Below are 22419 nucleotides of genomic sequence, written 5' to 3' on the forward strand. Positions count from 1 at the left end.
GCAATGTGGGTCAGTTCTGTGTGTGTGTGCCACCAGAGCTGGCAGAAGCCCATGGCCATGGTGAAGTGTTATTTCCACTGTCTGCACCACATCTTGGAACTGTGCAATATTCCCGCCACAAACCAGGGGCAAGGTCAGAGGCAGAGACCTCACTTAGAAGTTCACATTCCATTTTGCATCTTTCAGATTGAAACACACTCTGCCGGTGAGGCTATAAAGAAACAGCCATTCTCATACATTGATGGTGGGAATAGAAAAAGTTCAAGCCCTTTGCAGGGCACTTAGGCGTTATCTATCAAAATTATAAATGGATTTTCCTGCTGATCCAGCAATTTCATTTCTGAGAATAAACGTACATATACAGGTAGGTGCACATGTACAAAATGAATAGCCAAGGTTGGTAACTGCAAAAAGGCATATAATAGCAAAAATACGAGACGTTGAGAAATTTCCAGTTACAGAAAAACAGATAAACTATACTGGATACTTATAAGAGAATCCACACAACTGTAAAGAACAAGTTAGCTGCCTACATACTGAAATATAAAGCTCTGTGAAATATATTGATAAGTGATAAAAGCAAGGTGCAGAACAGTGTACATATGGCATACTACTTTTTGTTCAAAAAATGAGGGAAAATAGGGGCACCTGGCTGGCTCAGTCAGAAGAGCATGTGACTCTCGACCTTGGGGTCATGAGTTTGAGTCCCCCAAATAGGATGTAGAAATTACTTAAATACTTAAAAAAATGGGGGGAAATAACAATACATTCATATTTACTTATATTTCCATAAAACATACTATGAAGAATTCACCTGAGACCAGTACAAATGCTCATCTATAGATGGTATGTGTTGGATGAGGAACCTGAGGTGAACAAGACACTTCAATGTAGACTTATTTAATATTAGTTTGATTTTGAATCATGTAAGTAAATTAACTATCAAAAAATCAAATTTGGGGCACCTGGGCATTTCGGTCAGTTGAGTGACCAACTCTTGATTTCAGCTCAGGTCATGATTTCACAGTTTCTGGGACGTTGGACTCCGTGCAGGTGGCATGGAGTCTACCTGGTATTTTCTCCCTCTCTTTCTCTCTCTGCCCTTCTCCCGCATGCTTTCTCTCTCTCTCTCAAAATACATAGACAAACATTTTTTTAAAATAAAATTAAAACTAACCAAATTTTTAAAAAAGTTTAACCTAGTCTTCACTTTTGACACAAATGACTCTCCTACACTGCCTGGGTGCAATAGACACTCAAGAAATTTACACAAGTTCCTTTGCTATGTCCCAGCAGTGACTAAAATCAAGAAGTCCGTTAAATGCCATCTCAATTTCTGGGACATTTCCTGGAAGAAACCAGTACAAGATGGGACAGTTAGTTATAGAGGATAGTCTCTAGGGCTAAGGAATGAAGACCTGAGTTCTGGGCCTGCCTTCCCACCTGTTATTAAGTTGACCCCATGAAATGACTGATAATTGGCCACTCTTTAACCAACAAATTGGGCTAATTCATGGGGAAATCTTCATGGACCTTGAAGGTCCCTGAATTCCCATGAACCCTGAAGGACCCTGTTGCCTCAGCTCTGTGGTTAACGAGGAGGATAAGGAATCTCACCCTGCCTGACTCACAGCGTCATGCCAAGGATCATCAACACAAGGAAAAGAGTTTTATAAACCGTAAAGAGCAATTGTACAAAGAAATGTTGTTAAACACACCACCAGCCGGAGGGGTGACCATAGACAAACATAGGAGGGGAACAAGACCCATTGCCAAGAGTCTCTGAGACACTGAGATGGTGGAAGGGAGAGGAAATCTCCAAAAAAAGTCTCAAGATGTAAACAGAAAACAAGAGCAGGCTGACAAAGACAGACTTGAAGATGAAGGCATGTGGTTAAATGACTCCATATGTGGTCATCTGCAAATACATATACTGCAAATTCCATAAACCTAACAGGGAAATTAGGGAGACATGACATATCTGAGGGCAAACTTTAAGGATACAGGCTTGAATATATGAATGACAGATCAATGTTGAATGAATGATCCAAAAGGATGGCCCTTATCCATAGTGATCAGTATAGTTGTTGGAGACAGGTGCCTGTCACCACAGGTGAAATTAGGCCTCTAACTTTCTTCCAAAATCAGATGCAAACTTCAAACACTTCTGAAAATACTCCCTAAGAGACCTTTTACCCCAAATTTAGAAACTGAATGAAAAACCATGCTTTATAAAGGCAAAAAAAAAAAAAAAAAAAAAAAAAAAGGACAAAAAAAAAAAGCTTCTCATCTCCATATGTGCAGTCATCTGGAAAGCAGATCTCCCATTAAACGGATGGTCAAAGCTGCATCACAATGCTAAACTAATCAGGAAAATCCAAGGGTGGCTTTCCACACCCTCCTGAAGTGCAACATTCCTAGAGGCAGGAAATAACCACAGGAAGTTCACTGGAGGTGCTGTACTTGGTACAGCTACCTAGAGACATGGTGAAACACCAGAAGGCTATGTGGAACTCAGAAAGAAGAAAGTAAAGAATTCTTTTCTATTTTTGGTTAAGGCAGACCCTGTGCAGGATGCCTGGCTCCAGCTGGGTCTTAGTAGTTTAAATGGTGCAATGCATTCTGGGACCACCTCTTAATGAAATGGATCTCAACTTTAGGCCATTCTGAGGAGTTGCAATGCCTCTTTGAGTCGAATACAATGTCCTTCCACCTCCAGCTTCGTTTCACAGCAGTCCATGATTCTTTAGAGAAATTTCTCTAGTAGGCTTACTAACCTATATTATTTCAAGTCAGAGTCTCTTCTTGCATAAGAACCTTAAACTATCTCTGAGTAAGAATACATTATATACATTTTAATGATTCATTTATTTATTCGGCAAAGGTTATTAAAAACTCACTGACTTTAGACATATTTTGCTTAAGGAAAATAATTTTCAAGGCTGCTTCATGTAAAGTGGAAATGATCAATTTAGCAACTCTTAACTTTTTTGTAAGTAAGCTCTACGCCCAATGTAGGGCTTGAACTCATGACCTCAAGATCAAGAGTCAAATGCTCTACTCACTGAGCCAGCCAGGAGCCCCGCAACTTGGTAACTCTTAATGGAGTCTTCAAGTGACTGAATGCTAACTTTAAACTCACTGACTTTTATGTAAAACAAGAAAATCAGAGATCTATGGACCAGAGGTGGGTGCACTCTCAGCGGTCAGTAGCTTTCAAGGAAGTGTTTCAGTGTTACCCCAACTGGTCAATTTCACACAGTTAATCACTTAGAGGTTCACAAGATCAAAAACAGTTCTTAAAAAATGTTAATGAGCTGACACCTCCAAGGTACACATTCAGGGTCAGGGATTCAAGCTCACATTTCATCCGCTGAGCTCTGGTCATATCATTGAAGTGAAAGGTCATAACCAGCTGCGTTTCTGTCATCCCTCACGTGAAGAAAACTCAGTGGTAGACCATGATTATTCCATGAGGAAAAAACCCCACAAATATTTTTAAAGCTCCATGTCTGCCTTTTCTCCCTTCAGAGCCACCAAGGTCATCCTCCCTTCTGTGGTTGGGTTATCCTTGAAAGCCTTTCATGGGGTCAACGTGTCAAACTCACAGCTTAGGAAAACTGTGACTTAGCCTTCTCCTAAAATTTGCTTTTTAACCTTTTGTTACCTAACAGTCTCTGAGCACAGACACCAGGGACACCAAGATGAATGAGATAGAATCCTTGCCTTTGGGGACTTCACTGTTAGAGAGGGAATGGGGAATAGACTAGACCCATATTAAATCAACAACTATAGTTCAATGTAGAATATGCTGTCATTGCCATAAGCCCAAGGGCAGTCCCGAAAGAGGGAATGAACAAAGGGGGGGGGGGGAGAGGGACAGAGAAGAGGAGGCTATTGGCCCAGGTTTTTGTTCATTATAGACCATATCGTGTAGAACAAAAAGATTACGTTATCTGATCTGCTTAACTTATTACCTACAAGCCACAAAGCAAGAAAAGTACCCAAGAAGAGTTCAATGGTGGTGAGCTTTTGGAGCATGTAAGCTGGAAATCAAGACTCATTTATGGCTACTTACCTAGAAATGATTTCCCATTCCCAGTGCTTGCCTAGCTGAACATGACAATGGCGAAGGCTTTATCTTTTCCATGTGGGAAAGAAATGTTGACTTACTTAGTAAGTGCCTCTGGCGCCACCTACAATGTTTATGCCCATCAATCAGCCATGTGCTGTGGGAACTAAGACAATGTAGGACACACAGTTTTTGCTTTCAAAGGGTTTACAATTTTAACTGTAGAATTAACTAACCAGAATTAAAATAAAAATTTTTAAAGACTAAAATACATGAGGGAAAAAAATCTAACTTACAAGACAGCTGTTTTGGGAAAAGGACCCTATCTCATTCAACTCTGAAAAACATTACCATTTATCCAACTTCTTAACTTATCAGTTCATATTCGGGGTAATCATATGTCCTCCCTTTGGGATTCTGAATTGAGAACAGAATAGAAACACGCTGCCAAGTGGGAATCAAAATACAGAGTCAGGTTAGCAAAGCTGGGTTAGAAAACATGGTGGGGTCTATTTCCTATTATCTCAAATAAAGGCAGGAAAATGAGAACCGAGAGTGCAGAGGTTTGGGTAGGGCCTGCAAGAAGCCAGCCTTCCAAATATTGCTTACTGCATGACGGCTAGAACCCCAAGAACCTACAAATTCGGATGTGGTGGACCCACAGAGGAGCAGGAGGTCCCACAAGGGAGCAGTGGGCTCAATTTCACTGCAGCAGTCCATTGCTTTGGTTTATACACTGGAGACACTCCAGTAGAGAACAGATTCAGTAAGGTACCATCAATCAGATTAATTGCTTCTCACAGAAAGGAGCAAGTAAGGGGACAAGAGTAGGACCCAGAATGATCCTCCGATCTGAACCCTTCTCTTGTGCATTTTAGAAAGCAGACACGCTTGTGGAATCACAGAGTGAGGCAAAGTATCTCCCTCAATATTACTCAAGGCATGAAGAATTTAAGCCACTTGTCTACGATCATAGCTCTAGTCAGTGGTGGACCTGGAATCCAACTCCATCTCTCAAGCTACGTCTTGAAGAATGAGTAAGATTTAGATGGAAGAGAGTCATGAATAAACAAATTAGACTCCAAAGATTACAGCAAAACAGTCTTGGTCTCATCAAGTTTGGTACAAAGTGAAGCAAATTTAGGCAGGAAGCGTGTTAACAAGGTTTTAAATAAGTCATCAACGGTGCTATTTAGGGTTGGAAAGTGCCAACAGTAACACAGTGACTGAAATTCATTAAGCACTTACTATGCCAAACACTGTTCTAAGCACTTTACGAGTGTTAACACATTTAATCCCTACCACTACCCTGTTAAGAGGCTGAGGCACAGGCAGCTGAAATAATGAGTACAAGGTCACACTTCTAGTAAGTGGAATCCAACTTGATCATTGAGCTGGGGAATACTGTTCCAGGTCTTCTGCTCTCATATGGACGTTTCTGAGAAAATATCTTTCGAGTCAGAAAATATCTTCAACAGGCCTCCCATCTCAAAGCCTCTGAACTTCTGATTATTTACAAGGCCTCAAATCCCTTCTAACCATGGACTAATCCACGTATTTGGACAACGAAGTAAATGATAAGTCTCTCTAAATCACAGGATATTCAATTTATTTGCCTTTTAGTTCAGCAATTCTTAAACTTTCCTGCACATAGGAACCACCTGTGGGAGTTTCTAAACATAATATATGTCTGGGTTCTGTTCCAAACCTACAAATCTCAGGTACTAGCACCTGATATCTGTTTTTTGTTGTTGTTGTTGTTGTTGTTGTTGTTTGCTTTTTTCCAGTTTCAAAGGTAATTTTGATGATCACCATGTTTGGGAAGCTGGCTGTACATTATGTTCTCCAATGGTTCACTTACCAGGAACCTCAGCTTTAAGTAAAATTTTAACGAACAAGCTCAAAGAACAAGACATCAAAAATCATATATTCCGTTTCTCTCTTTTTAAGAGTTTTTTTTTTTTCTTTAAAAAAAAAGGCAACTGAATTTAAAAACTCTTTAAAATAAACATTTTTTAATCTTCCCATCACCATTTTCCTACTTGGCACACAGAGGGTCACCAATCTCTGCTCTGTAGAGAGTGGACACCAGGCCAGGGTGACAATATTGGCCTACACCTGTGCCAGACATTCATATTAATATGTCAAGGGTGAAATATGGCTTCTTACCTGAATACTGTAGGTTATGGTTGTGAACAGCCAGTGATAGTAAGAGGGCTAGGTTAGGAGAAGTCACAGAGCTGTAATCCATGCTCTGGTTCTATAGCTGTGCATCTTGGATCAAAGTTATTTAGCTACTCTGAGCTTCAGTTTCCTCAACTGTTATATGGGAATAATATCTGCTCAATCTTTTTCAAAGGGTTATTTGTAGGATCAAATGGAATGAGATATGTGAGCTCATTTTTAAAGCATGAAACAAGATTTTGGACCAGATTATCAGTGAAGTGTGCAGCCTTGTCTACCTATGACTTTAGCCAAGAAAATCATGTAGGAACGTTAGTGATGACAAACCAACAGAATTTTGGTTCTAGTACCAGTGCTTACAGCTCTAGGGCAAGTTTTCATAGCCTCCGATACTACTTGGAATAGTGATGGTGAGGGTTCCCCTAGATTTTTACATGAGACTGACTCTGAAGAAACGATCAGAGGCTCTGGAATAAGAGAGCCTTCCAAGTTTTAAGAAAGTCATCGTCAGGAATGTGAAAATCAGCAAAAATTACATTGGAATTTTATAGGAAAAGCAGTTTAAAATAAATTTTGTTAATAACGATAAATTCTAGGGTCACTTGGGTGGCTCAGTTGGTTAAGCATCTGACTTCAGCCCAGGTCATGATCTCATGGTTCATGGGTTTGAGCCCCACGTCAGGCTCTGTGCTGACAGCTCAGAGCCTGGTGCCTGCTTCAGATTCTGTGCCTCCCTCTCTCTCTGCCCCTCCCCTGCTTACACCCTGCCTCTCTCTCTCTCAAAAATAAACATAAAAAATTTTTTTAATTATAAAATGATAAATTCTAATGACTACTAAAATGTTTAAGTTAAGGTCATCCCTCATTGCTTCTCACCTGTTATACACCTATGATTATTTCTAAAAATTATGCAATAGGAAAAATCTCATGTAGAAGTATCTCCTTTACCAAATTTCATTTGTGAATACTCGGAACCAGCAGGTGAATAAAACTGGCAACGCAAAAGAATGGCTGAGGGATGAGAAAGAGGGCAGTCATTTTCATGAAGAAGGAAGGTTTAGGACTTTGGCATTTCTACTTGTTGACTTTTATTGAGAAAAAAAAAGCCCATAATTTTCTAACTGGGCTTTGCAGAGCAGAGTGTCAAGGGACCTCTTGCAAGGGACAAAACTGAGGTCAAAAGGACATGACACTGATGCTCCTACAGGATGTTCAACTAGAACAGCCCTACTGGTTTTTGTTTTATATGTTTGGGTTCTGTATATGATTTTGTTAGGGGGGAAAACCAGTCCTACAATTTACTTATTTATGTTTATACCACAAATTTTGAGGTTAGTGGCATGTGCCTATCTCTCTGAGTTTGTCTCAAAACACAAAGAACGGAGTGTGCTCTGGCAATATTTGTTCACTGCTTATTCTCCCTGCCCTCCTCAGGAGTGAAAAAGAAGGCTGGGGACGTGGCTATACCTTTGATACTCCAAGCAAATGAGACCTACTACCACTTTTTGATCCATTTCCTAATTTTAATGAGAGTCACAGAAGAACTATGTGAAAATTTGCCTCCCTGTTATCTATCAAGAGGTTAAAAACATTTCTTTCTGAGTTGATGACGCCACACTGCTCTTAGTTATATTGGCATATTTCCATGATCCACGAACACCACACATTTGAGCAAAAACACTTGTAACTCCACCAGGAAAGGAGATCCAATGGATTAAAAAGTGGTTTTTAGTAAACTCTAAAGAGAGACATTACTAAATTTGTTACTGACTAATGTTTAAAGGCAAGATCGTGTTCACTAAACTCATTTTTCTGTCTTTTCCTTGCTCAGCATAATCATGAAACCAGCTTCTAGTAAATGGAAGCATTCTCAAAAACTGAAGTTTCTTCAGGGGGAAAACACACAGCATTTATAAACACTGTCAAATGAAAGACACATTCCTGAATACGAAGAGGCCCAAACATGTCCTCATATGTAAGGGGAAAAAATCCGTCATAAAGTCAGTGGAAATGAACCCACATCTTCGGTTCAGAAGTTCTTCCACTGTGGCTTCTACTAGCATCAAGCACAAAGAGCTCCTCGTGAAATACCCTCAAACAGCAAAATGTTTCAGACAATATGTACAAACATTTTTATATTTGGATACAAAATGACACCTAAAAAAAATCCAGTAATAAAAAAGACCAATTATTAAAAAAAAATTTTTTAAGTGTATATATTTACTGATAGCAAGCGAGCACACTAGTGGGGTAGGGGCAGGGAGAGAGGGAGAGAGAATTCCAAGCACTCTCCTCCCTGCCAGGGCAGAGCCCAACCTGATGCAGGGCTCGAACTCACGACCCATGAGATCATGACCTGAGCCAAGATCAAGAGTGAGATGCTTAACCGATTGAGCCACCCAGGCGCCCCCAAAATGATCAACTCTTAAAAAGAGAAATAAGTCCGTGCAACATGTTACAGCCATGGCTGAAAATACAGTACAGACAGAAAATCAGAGAAGTTGCCCAACAAATTTTTTCTTTCTAAAGGCCAGGCCTCTTTGGAAGCAAGTATATGAAGAGGTGATGGAAGGCTCACATGGGAAAATCAATGGAGTTCCCTCTCAGGTAGTACCTAAAGATAGATGGATCCATACAGGGAAAAGAAACCCTATCTAGCCCAGTGCCTCGCACCCACCAGGCACTCAATAACGCTTGGTGAATTAATGAGGAAAATAATCATTCCCTGTATATAACACATTTTTCTTCTTTCAAAGAAGAGCTTTGAAACAGAAGACATACATGCAGCAACATAAACCATAAAATACGTGATATCCTAAAGGGGATGTAAATAGTAAACTGTCTGATACACTGACAATATGAATACTTGAAAGCAGTCTGAGAGCTCAGTCATAAAAATAAATATTCACAGGGCACCTGGGTGGCTCAGTTGGTTAAGCGTCTGACTTCTACTCAGCTCATGATCTCATGGTTTATGGGTTCAAGCCCCACATTGGGCTCTGTGCTGACAGCTCGGAGCCTGGAGGCTGCTTCAGATTCTGTGTCTCCCTCTCTCTCTGCCCCTCCCCCACTTGTGCTCTGTCTCTCTCTCTCTCTCTCAAAAATAAACATTAAAAATTTGTTTTTACATTTTTTTTTTAATTTTTTTTTTCAACGTTTATTTATTTTTGGGACAGAGAGAGACAGAGCATGAACGGGGGAGGGGCAGAGAGAGAGGGAGACACAGAATCGGAAACAGGTTCCAGGCTCTGAGCCATCAGCCCAGAGCCTGACGCGGGGCTTGAACTCACAGACTGCAAGATCGTGACCTGGCTGAAGTCGGACGCTTAACCGACTGCGCCACCCAGGCGCCCCAAAAATTTGTTTTTAATAAAAATAAAAATAAAAATAAATAAATATTCACGAGTACTGGAGTGGGCTGTGTACCCCCATGGTCCAAACTTGCATTATAATGACATATCCATGTTGGTTAATCTCCAATTACTCTACACAAGAGCAAAATAAGTTAATAATGAAAAATAAAAAAGTAATTTACGTGGAAACCTGATGGGGTTGAGGAAGCGGTCCATTTCTTCAACACTTCACATTTAAAAAGAGAAACTCTGGTAACTGTCATATCTGAAGATCTCATGGTTTCCAGAAGGGGAAGGTGAATGCTGAGAAGGGTTTTTTAGTTCAGCTGCTAAACTCTCTAGAAAATCAAACGTTAGAAGTTAATTTCTTAAGCATTTTGGGTATCTGAATCTGATCAGGCCTCTTTTTAGAAACATTCTGCTGAGTCGGATCCAAAGGAAAGTAACTACTTTTGGGAATCCATATGTAAGTATGGAAAAAGTAGAAGTGCAGCACTTCTGATACTCAATTTACAAAGCTGCAAAGGCAGAGGACTCAAACACAAAGATATATAATTGTCATTATTAGGATTGTATGTAAACCAAAAATAGGGAACCGCACTTCATGATACAATCAATGTATCCGAAAAACTTCGGAGCACAAAGGTACTTCAGATCCCATATACCCAACTCCAACCTCCCACATTACCAGGCATCCTTTCTAAAAGGTTTTCAGCCTCTGCTTAAACATCTGTAACAGGAAACCGACCACATCCATAAAAAGCCTCTTCTTTTGTTAGATTGTAAGTCTCCCTGATGAAGTGCTTGGTATGCAGTCAGCATTCAATATTTGCTAAATTAAATAGAACTGAAAATACTTCTAGATACCACATATGGTTCCAACATTTGTATCACTGGTCCTAGATCTGCTCTGGGGCAACACAAAACAAACCCACTCCCTGCTCCACATGTGAAGACTGCCCTGTAAATGAGGATGGCAAAAACATTATCACACGTGCCGCCACCAATCCCCCAGCCATGGCGGGCATTAGCGGTTAGAACATTCCTCCTCTTAGAGCCTGGATGGCTTCAGAATTCCTCTTAAGCCAGCATTGCAGGTAGCTGGAATCATGTGATGGGAGTTGCTAGGAGAGACCAAAAACCATTTGCCATTCTGGCCTAAGTTTTTCTGTCCCCAGCCACCCATTCCAAATACCCTCAACCATCCCTCACATGGAAGGATTTCAAATGCCCTGTGTATCTGTATCAAAATGATTTCAACATACTAAAGCAATTTCAGGGGGCTCCTGGGTGGTTCAGTAGGTTAAGCGTCTGACTCTTGATTTCGGTTCAGGTCATGATCTCACGGTTCGTGGGATCGAGCTCCACTTTGAGCTCTGCACTGACACTTCAGAGCCTCCTTGGGATTCTCTCTCTTTCCCTCTCTCGGTCCCTCCCCTGCTTGTGCATACTTGCGTGCTCCTGCACTCTCTCTCTCTCACTCTCTCAAAATAAATAAGTTCTAAATAAATAAATAAATAAATAAATAAATAAGCAATTTCAGTTCCTTGAAGATAATATTCTATATATAGTCTATCGAAAAAGTGGACAATTATTAGCTTCCCCATTTGGTATTACACTTGTACGAGTGCAGACCAAAATTTCAGTAGCTATGTTCACTGCCTGTAGTCACAGTACTGGCTCACACTGAACCTGTGGTTACTTAAAACATCTAGGTTTCCTTTCTACTGTCTGGTAAGTCATCCCCCAAAACCTTTCATAACTCCCTATTCTAACATTTTTATACAATTGATTTTAACCGAATCATACTAGTTCACATCTAAGTAAATGTAAATGATCCAGATTCTATGATTCAACAGAATGTCTGCTGGCTTTATGTTTCAATATGATAAACATATCATCTGTGCCTTTAGATACATTATCAGCCAACATGTTAATGCTGGATGTACTTTCCCAGTGTTGCATAAGAGGGAACACCTTTGACAGTCTGGTCTAGGAATGTGGCCTGGGACTCTGCCAAGCATCCCTTCCAGCAGCGTGAAGCAAATTTCTTGACCTTCAGATTCTGCATGATGTAAAAAGAAATTTATCTGTGTTTGAAAACACTCCCCATAATTCAAGAAAGAAACATGTGAAAAGAGAGAGAAACTTGTTTCAATTTGGGCATAGCTTCAGTTTTCAAAAACACAGGAAGGCAGAAAGAACATCAGAAAAGGCGGCAATGCTGAAGCCAGCAGCTCTAAAACCAACTGATTAGACTAAATCTCATGTGGCAAAAATTGTATTCAGTGAGTTTCCTTTTTCCTCCTCCTGTCTCTTTCTTTAGTACTTTTTTTATTTCCTGAAAAATAAAGTTTTCTGCGCCAGATTGTTCCTATGGATGACACAAAGTACAGGCAATGTAATGACTTCTTGGGTTATCTGCTTACCAGAAATTGACACTAACTTAACATGTGCTGCCCCCCCCCCAAAAAAAGCAAAAGAAAACACCAAACAATATATTATTTTCCACCCCTGAAGCACAATAACTGCCATCCAAAACTTGGAAAACATTTAAACAAAAATCCACCAGTTAAGTTTATAGTTGGTACCATCTAAATCGACTCTTAATATTTTGTACATTCCAAACATGATAATTTTATGACTGAATCAAATTGTGCATAAGAAATTTCAAAACTAAGCCAACTAAAAGACATCAATGATAGGTCCTAGAAAAAAAGTAGCATTACACTCATTTCTTCCAACTTCTGCTTCTCTGCCAACAAAACAAGCATTTTTCTGTAATTATAAAGTATCTTCATTGTCTACATGCCTCGGCAGAATGTGAAGCAACTATTAATGAATCTATTTGTTAATTCAACATTATTTGTCAAAGTGCGTCCTCTGCTACCAGCACTGTTTTGGATGCTCTTGTGGGAGCATGCAAAAATGAACTGAACACAGATTTTGTCATCAAAGAATTTTAACCTAATTTGTAATTATTGGTTTCTGGCTCCGTTACTATTTTTTTGGAGCTGGCTCAGATGTAGACTTTTATCTATTCTAAGGCTGAAGCAGTTCTTTTAATTTCCTTCTCCTTGTCTATTTCTCCCCCTTACTTTTTTGGTGTTTAAAGTCTTGGTACATATATGACCCTTTATTTTATTCTTAATTCTTCTCAAATCATTAAAGTTAAAATTGGATCTTGGATCAAAGACATTCTTAAGATCTCTCCATTCAATTTATTTGGTGTTACTGTATCTCAGAAAGTGCAATGAATGGCCTGTAGCAAATGAATAAAATCAGAACCTTTGTACCCAATGTTTTAATACATAATCTTGAAAATAATAGTTGGAAAAAAAAAAAAAAGCGCCAGTCTTTATTCTTGGCAGGCTAGTCTACATTTGGCCACTATATTAAAATGCTAAAATGACTTCGTGTCTGTGTTGAGTTGTGGATCTTCCAGTTTTAAAACCTCACTTCCAATCCCAATTGCCTAATAACCCCCCTACACATCCTGCCCCCAGCCCCCACACTCACCAAATCTGAATAGGGTGGCAAGGAAATCCTAGTAACTGTAGCCTTGAAAGAAATGACTCATATGGCAAATAAGCCATTTGGCTTGGTAAAGCTGGTGATTTTGTTCTCTAGGTGGCACTATTACTTCAATTTTTGATGAGTTGCTTAAGTTTCTTGAAAATACGTTTTTTTTTAATTTCCATTATATAAATCTTAATTTTATCACACACTAGTTGTAATTAAACGACAGGTTGTCTTCTAGTTTTATTTTAATAAGTCAGTTTGAAGTTAAGTGGCTTTTTATCATAGAATTTTATATTTCCTAGTTATATTGTCTTGGAATTAAGGAATCCTCCTTTGCCGGCCCTCCTCCCTCTAAATACGCAAAGGCATGTCAAAAACACAGAAGGTGGTCATAAAGCTTCAGTCAGACCAAAGGAATGAAGATGAAAGCACATTTAAGAGCTACTAGGTTCTGCGAGCTTTCAAAATCAGGACATTACTACCATGACAACCAATGAAAAGTTCTTTCAAGTGAACCTTTGGGGAAAACTGCATAACATTTGTTACTCTCTGGGCTCTGGAAATAAACTTGTGCTTTATTATGGCTGTCACTGAAGCTTGTAAATTTACTCTGCTTCCGCCTAGCCACTCTCCTGGTCCCATACCCGGCCCCTCAATTCATTTAATGGAACCCATCCTCAAACTTCAGACAATGTATGAATGAGACATCAGGGCAACAAGCCTATTTGGTTAGATTTGTTTCACCAAGAGCATAAGTGTCCCAGAGTTTGAACTTGAATTTGAGTACGTGCATTTAAATGAAAGCTTCCACGCTTCTTGGCGGACCACATGCACAGGCTTTTCTATGGAAATAAGAACACCTTCCTGTTCCACTTAGGGAACACACCCATTTACCATTCCCGTACCTCAAAAAGTTTTTCAAAGTCAATATATTAGCGAGCTTCATTGTTGCATGTCTGTCATCAAGAATGATTCCGTATATTATATAATTGGGTCCATGACTTTTCTAAAGCTTTAGTTTAAGTGTTCTGGAAAACCAGAGGTGCGTTTAAGTATAAAATTGTTTAGGACTGAACAATTCTACACCTTATGTGGAAGTTTAAAGGGACTATGAGGACACATATGCCTAAGCTTAAAAATACCAAAGCTTTCCTCTGTTTCCTAGGGTTAAACCCCACATACAAATGACATACGGATTTCATTTGCCAACATCATTTATTGCTTAACATTACTCCACACTGAAGAGAGTGAACGCACGCAGAGGGTAACCAGTAAGTTTGCTCAATCACCTTTGAAGCCCATCTGGGTATGTTATTTACCCTAGTAGAGAAAATTTATCACAACCCAACTTAATGTGATTCTTGTTCAAATGATTTCTTCCTCCACTGAACAGCCAGCATTTAAACCTAAAATTCCCCTGAATTCTCTTCTCCATTCCTCTTTAAAATGCAATTCACAGCTTGAGATTACAGTGCCTGCCAGGGGCTGAATGGCTGCTCCAGAAGGCTGAGAGTCCTTCAATTAAGCAGCAATTTTGCAATTAGTGGAAACTGAGTGCTCCATAACAATCGTTTGAAAACAAGTTGAGAAAAGTTAGCAATTACCCTATTAAAGAGACATATTCACTTGCATTTGGCTGGGCTGGCCCCCTCGCACAAATTACAATCTTCCATACAAGGAGATGCCAGTTGAAAATTGTTTCAACCATTAAAATAAATTCGGTATTATGGACATCGAAATGAGAGTGCCTTTCATTTTAGAAGATATTCAGAGTTTAGCTATCATACACTTCCCATGCTCTCTGTTTCCATTCACAAAGTCTAAAATTGTTCTACTATGGGACTAACTTCCTAAATCTTAAAATGTTAATGAACTGCATGCGTATGACCTTTCCATTGTGTACATCTTCAATATTCTTGAAGCTTAGTAGAAGATTAAGTCCATGATTGAGACCCAAAGCTGCTGGCTGTTACATTCCACAAGTTCACTACCTGGATATAGAATATAGAGCTCTGTGTGCTCTGTGCTTGTGAAAGGGGGTGGGGGGTGGGATGCGAGTGGGGGTGGATATTTACAGAATGTTTTAAAGACAAAGGTTAAAAAAAATGTAACAGAGCTCTTTGCTATTATCAGGTAGGCGTACCCAGCTTGCTGTGTGTGCTGAGCTACAAACCAGAGCTATTTATGTTTGAAAGAAATGAGATTATCAATCATCTGCATTTTGACTACTGAAGAGTAAGATTCCTGGAAGAAGGGAATAGTTTATATTCTCATGGTGCCCCTATTAAAAAGGAAACCGAAAAGACTTTAAGCCAGGATTTCAGAAATTTGCATTTACAGGATTTCCCCCCTCCTGGTCATTCAAAATGAGCCAGCAATATTACAGCATCTCCCCACCCCACTTTGGCCATTGTGAGATTTAGACTATTAATTCACCTAGTACAAATGAATCATTTGCTTTTTAGGCAAATGATCATTTTCTTGGTTCCTCTTGATCGAAACTAAAAGTTACACTTACTGAGAAGACATCCTAAAACAGATTTCCCTGGTGCTTTATTTTGTGGATACTCAAATGTTGACCTAATTTATACCTTAAATGACCTTAAATATCACCTTAAAATAAACAAGATTTCCAGTTACTAATTCAGTCCTGAATGGGCTATGAATGGCTCCAAAGGTATGTGAAAAATTATGCTGCTATTTTGCTTTTTAAAAAATGTGATGTCTAAGTGTGTATGCAATGTTCTAATGCTTCAAAACATGTACGTAAGTCTTGTTTATCTGGAAATCATTTCTTTCTGCTCATATCATTTATAAATAGAAAACGTTCTGTAATAACTTAAAATAGCCCTACCTAGATAACAATTCTCCTTTCAAGATACTTATTACCGGTCTGTATTTACCAACATGTATCACATTTTGCAAAATAAGGTAGAAGAAAAAAGATAATGACTTTATGGCCCCGGAATTCCAGTAATGGTGACCCACGTGTTTTAAATTCCAGTAAAAGTTACGGTTACATTTCAACAAGTGTCTCCTTCCTTTCTCTTACCTCTGCTGGTAGTCCAGAGGTAAACTTACAAAAGAATGTTAAGCAAGGTGTCTGCAAAATCAGGCAACAGGAGTTAGTGACTGTTTTAAAGGGAGCCTGGTCCCAGGGCCAAAATTTTGCAATCTCTAAGTGCAATGTGTGATGTGATCTATTACATGTGACAACATGGAGCACTACATGCTCAGAAACTTCATCTTAAAAATGATAATATTGCAGGAAGTAAACACTGAGGATTCCTGTGTATAGAAGAATTAAATCCGTAACTACACGTCAATAAATAAAAGTGTAAAAAATGTATACAATTTTAAGACTAAAATGACTTTTGACATTATAAACACATATACAAACATATTTTTGGATAAAAATAGAGAAGAGATATATTCCAGGAAGTCGAACCAGTTTGAAAGTCTTATTTAATAGCATAACACGTTTTATATAGTTTTTTTTAAAAAGTCCCAATTAGATACTAGTTTGCTTTAAAAGATAACTGTACTGGAATTAATAGACAGTCAGAAATATGATTTTCTTTGCTTCTGGCCAAGAACATTCTTGCATTCTTGTCAAAAAATATTCACTAGCTACTGCTGACACTGAAGAGTGTTAAGATACCTGAAGGACCCTAAAATTAGATCGAGGAAGCATTAACACACCAACCGTAGCCCATCATAACTCCCCCAGCGCGAGGAAAACTTGCACTGGAGCCAAAGAGAGGCAACCAGTCAAAATACATCCGAATCGGGAGTCTGAGCATCATTCAACAAGTCAACAAGTCCCTCCTACCAGCTCCCGAAGGGATCCCGAAAAGCCATCCCTTACCACTTCCCCACCCCCAGCCTCTCGGCCCCAGCAGCTGCTCTGGGTATCTGGGCCGGCAGAGGGCACCCTCTACCTTCCCTAGCACCAATCTCCCTGCCCCACTCCTCCTCGCCCCCAACCCCTGGCCTTCCACCCCGCTCCACCCCCACATAAACACTGCATTCTCCGACCGCGACTCCAGTTTACTCCAGCAGCCCCGAGGCTTATCTCCCCTGGGGGTGCCCCCACTCTGCAATTTCCCTAATCAGCCCGTCGGGCATAAACCCCCAAGCCTCAACTCTTTCTTTCCAGGCACAGCTCACCCATTCTTTTTCCCCCGGCTTTGCATCCCCAGAGACCCACGCGAGTCAGGACACCCCACGCTGCCCCCGAAAGTTAAAACTTCTGTACTTCCCTAGAAGGTGCCCCAAGGGAGGGGCGCGGGATGGGGAGACGTGTGGGCGCAGCTAGCTCCGGAGTCCTGCAGCCCCTTTCAGGTCCGAGCTGCAGGAGTGTCTCAAGCTTTCCAAGATATATTGGCACTGGACCTGTGTTGAGTCCGCAGGTGACCGAGTGCAGCCCGGCTGGAGCCCCGGGGGTGCGGTGGTGTGGGCTGAAGGAGCAAGAGCCCCCCCCCCCCCCGCCCCAAATCTGCGCGGGGACCGCCCAGCTCAGAGGAAAGATTCCTATCCCAGCTCGGATACAGGCACCGCAGTCAGGGCCCCCGACAGCTGGCGCCCTAAATCTCTCCCACGACCCCGCCTCTGCTAGGGGAGGGTTTCGGGGGATCGCCAGGGCGCCGTCTCCGTTCCCACCGCGCAGCTCCGCGTCTCCTCTAGGCTTTTTCTCCCCCACTTAAGGGCTGCCCAGGGTCCCTCTCCCTCGGAGGTCCTGGCTGCCCTCTGGACCAAGGGATGCGAGGAGAAAGCTCCGCCAGGGCAACTCCAAGTCCCCCTTCTCCAGGAGGGGAGGAAAGGCGTTTCGACCTCTTCCCACAACTTCGGGGCCCCCCCAGCCAACTTTCCCCCGCGGACGGGCGGCTCCCGCGCCAAGCCCCACGCCTGCTGCTCGCCTACCTCCGGGTCCACACAAAGCTCACGGGTCCCTTGCGGAGGAGTCACATCGTTATGTCGCTCCTGGCCCCTGTGCCCAGCCCCGATCCCCGTCGCGGAGCCGCTGGCCGCCGGCCCCACAGCAGCGGTGGCAACTGCAATTCAAGCGTCTCATCAAAGCTTCCCGAGGAGGAGGAGGCGGGGGGCGCGCCGGGCCGGCTCCTCGGCCCCGCCCGGGAGCCCGCGGCGCGACGGGGGACGCGGGACGGCGAGCGGGCGGGTGCGCCCGGGCGCGGCGGCGGCAGCGGCGGCGGGGACCGGGAGCTCCAGCCTGCGCCTCGAGCTCGGGTCAGACATTATTTAGCTCTTCGGTTGAGCTTCGATTGGTCAAACGGCGCCGCCCCCCGCCCCCCTCCCCCGGCTCGCCCGCGCCACCGATACCCGTGCGGGGCGGCCGCTTAAAGGGAACGCCGCGCCTTTTCCTCACTCCGCTCAGCCCCCGGGACTCCCGGGACTCCCGGGGCCCGCGCGCCCCTCGCTCCCAGTCCCTGCGGTCCCGCGACGTGGCCCCGCGAACCTCGCGCCCGTCCGGGTCGCCTGGGCAGGACGCACGCGCCGCGCCCGCCGCTTCGAGGGGCGACCTACCCCCGCCCGGGGGAACCCCGCGTCCGCGCCCTCCGCGGAAACCCCGGCTATCCGCGCCGGGGCGGGAAGGAGCCAGTGGAAATCGGGCGTCCCCGGGGTCTTGCTCCCCTCCCTGGCAACTCCCTCCGCCCCATCCCAGCACCCAAGTTCTGCAGGAGAGGGCGTGCGTTTCCCCGGCCACAAGACACACCTTCCCGCACCTTCCCGCACGACGGAGCTGCAAACGCGAGCACACAATGAAATCGCACGGAGCATGGGGGCTATTGGTTTACTCCGCTGTCTTAAACACTCCGGCTTAAACAGAGTTCGTGCACTGACCTCTCCAGAGTTTGCCTAATAGGAATTCAATCAAGATAATAACGGCATTTTTTATTAATGAACGCCCCCAGATAACGTTACACCAAGTTACTTGCTCCAGCCAGGAAGCCGAGGCAATGACAGACCTCACTAAAGCCACACGCTTTCCAGCCGACCAAACAGAGAAAAACGGAAAGAGAAAGAAAGAAAAGAAACCCACCTTTTCAGTCACTACTTGTCAAAGTAAACATCAAGGCAGCTGCTCTGGGGAAGACTTCGGCCCCAAAACTCCCAGACTCTATTATTTTTTTCACGTTCCCTTTGGTTAAAAAGAAGTGGGGGGTGCGAGTCTTTGGTGCCCGGTATGTACTCCTTCTGTTCTGCAGCAAAGAAGTTAAATTATTGATAGTGGAAATTGCATGGCGGAGGTAATACTCGCACCCCCTGAGCGAGGAGCTCCATTTGATCTCGGCAGGGGCAGGGAGATTTCATGCTAGCTCGCCAGGGGGAGCGGCAGCGCGAGCAGCCCTCTCCGCGGTGAATGGGAAAGTGGGTGGGAGTCCACGAGAGGGCTCCACGGTGCCTTGACGTGCGGTGTCATATGATACCTCCGCTGCCTCGAAATAGACACTCTAGTGCACGAATTACCAGAATCAAAATTCAGCGCATTTAAAATGATACATCTTTTATTAGAAGAGTTCCGTTCCAGGGCATTGCATGGTTTTGCAGATGTTTTCACTTCCCTCCCTAGCAAACTTCACACATAAACCAATCCTTTTAATAATGAACCTGGGCAGCAAAGATAAATAAAAAGCCTTCTGTTTTTTACCTACGTGTGGGGGTGGGGGTGAGGGGGCAATTGGCTCAGTTAATCCTCTCCTCGCGCCCCTCCCCCACCCAGCGAAGAGCAAACAGACTTTCGGGCGCGGGTAGCCAAGACCCTTGGAGAGAACCGAAGTGGGTAGGGTCCTGAGGACTATTTTCAATTTGCCATTGGAAGAACGCTGTTAACCGTCTACCTAGGTTCCTGCTTTAAAGCTGATTTTTCTTCCCATTAGTTCAAACGATTCTTACGCTACTGGGAAAGACCTTAAAATACAGAATAAGGAACAAGACAGCAGTACCTAATTTGTAAGCCTTGGACTTCCCGCAAGTGTACAAATATCATCTTGGGTGCCTACTAAAAAGCAGATTTCTCCTCCGGAATTTGTGATTTAGTAGGGGTGGGGCAGGGTCCAGGGATTAGCATTTTAACAAGCCCCTCAGGCAATTCGGATGCAGAAAATCTGAGGTCACACTCTGAGAAACACTTTCTTAAGGGCTGCATAAATGGGTGTCAGAGGAATCTCCCATCAGCCCCCCCCCCCAACAAATTTGGTGGGCAGTTTTATGTGTATGTACATTTTTCTGTAATCTCATAGGGGTTGACCTAATAATTGCTAAGACTCATTGCTGTAAGAATTTCCTTAAACACTCCAACATTAATTTGGGGAAAGGGAAAGATTTATAAACAGTTTCCTTTCCTGGACCCTCTTGTGGTTATCAAGAATGTGCTGGTTGAACTGAGTTATATACTCGGTTCAGTTTATCTAAGGGTTTAGAGTTAACAAAATGAGTTCACTTACATTAGCTGTTTTAGAGCTTGTAAAGACTAGTGACAGAAACGATTATTATTTTATATATAAAGAACCTGAGACTCAGTGCCACGAAATAATTCGCCCAAATTCACACAGCTAAATGCCAAAGACAAAACTTGAATGAACTCAGGAACTCTAGGTAGAAATATCCCTGCCTCCCCCCACCTCAATATAAATAAAGCTATCTGTTCTTTGGAAGTGTTATCCGGAAGTATTTTGCAAATTGCTGGGCTGAATAGTCAAATTGTTCAAAAATGTGCATATTCTTTGAGTGTCACACATTTAGCTTGCACTTCTATCAACCTGACAGAACACAAGACCGATGTAAACTACCCTAGAGCACAGAGGATGAAGTTTATTGTGGAATATTTAATGCATTTGAAACATGCAGGCTAGCCCGCAGCAATAAAGGACCCAGGGCATGAAGCTGGGCTTGGCCACCTCAAAGTACCTCTGTATTGATAACCCAGGGGTGTAGTCTGAACGCAGATAAAATTTCTTTTAATACTGCAAAACCATTTCAGAGGCTAGATTTATAAATTTAAAAACATACAAACGAAACCTTGTACTATTTTATAAAGCACTGGAAGAGCTCTACTCTAAACTTTTTTTTTTCTAAATAGCTTTATGCTAACTTCAAACCCATGCTTTGTTTCCAACTGTAAATTTGCTCAAAAATGAGTTATTTCCTTAGCTTTTAAAGCTCAATCGTAAATTGCTTCCTTCGGGGGGAAAAATACCTACCAAGTGAGAGTCAAGAATCTTACCATTCTCAGTGGTGCTCAGAGATTATGGCAAATCTTCTACCTGCTAAATTCACATTGCCAAATCAGCATTTTGCTGAAGGAAAAAGTGTTCTCCTTTACGAGACAGACTCTGATTGTGTCTGTGGCCAGTCTTCTTATTTCTACTCTCCCTTGAATAAATAAATGTTTGTATCTCTCCTTTCCAGTGTGTGGTGCAGTTTTACTGAGGAAAAGGCAGAGGAGTCAGAAATGGCAATGGCAGGAATATTTCAAAATAGAAGAAGATCAAATGCCAATTCAGATAAACCCTTTGATGAATCAGACCTCTTGACATTTCTGAGCATTTTGAAACTTTCTGATTTGTGATTACAGTATTACAGAAAAAGTAAAAGATCAGACTTATGATACTAGCTTATTTGCCTTAAAGATACACCTTACATTCAGAAACAATGAAGCTAAGATAAACTAAAGTTGTACTGGTACGTTGCATGGAATTCTGAATAATTTTTTTATTTGTTTAGTTCAGGTAGCATATGGAGACAGTATTAGAAGTCTAAGACCAAACTTTTTACAAAATTATTTCCCTATTGTGATCAGGGACGATGCTGAGAATATAGAGCGTTAGTCTCTCACATGATTGATAGGTTAGAAACAAAGTTCCCAAGTTTATGAGCTGAACATTTTCTCAATCACCCAAAGGAGGAAAAACTAGAGCTTGAAAAGAAAATGCTCCTTATTTAATTGGGGGGGGGGAACTTCAAAATTAATTTTGAATTAGTTAAAATATTTATTTTTGGTTATGGACTAATTCTATTCTAACCCAATGTTCTAGAAAGACAAAGGTCAGGAAGAAATGTGAATTCCCATCTACTCTTGTCAGGAAATATAAACTAATCCTCATTACTCAAGTGGGAACAGAGGCAGTAGGCTCAGATTTGACATCAACATATTTTTTCTATTAATAATTTTAATTGGCTGAGGTCAATTCCACGATCATTACAAGCATTTTATGTTTAATTATGTTTATTTAAGTTTCCTAGTTACTCCTGCCTTCAATCCTCCTT

At 42.0% G+C, this 22419-nt stretch overlaps 1 protein-coding gene across 1 annotated transcript in view; it reads right to left on the bottom strand.

The window, feature by feature from the left end:
- BDNF (brain derived neurotrophic factor) overlaps positions 1-18387 on the bottom strand; it is a 34978-nt gene extending 16591 nt beyond the window's left edge. The window contains 3 exon segments of the mRNA XM_030333208.1: positions 18055-18185; positions 18188-18359; positions 18361-18387. Of these exon segments, the coding sequence (XP_030189068.1) occupies positions 18055-18185; positions 18188-18359; positions 18361-18387 (330 nt within the window).
- Between the last annotated feature and the right edge of the window lie 4032 nt (positions 18388-22419).

This window comes from Lynx canadensis, chromosome D1 (assembly GCF_007474595.2).
Source record: "Lynx canadensis isolate LIC74 chromosome D1, mLynCan4.pri.v2, whole genome shotgun sequence".
Lineage (NCBI taxonomy): Eukaryota > Metazoa > Chordata > Mammalia > Carnivora > Felidae > Lynx > Lynx canadensis.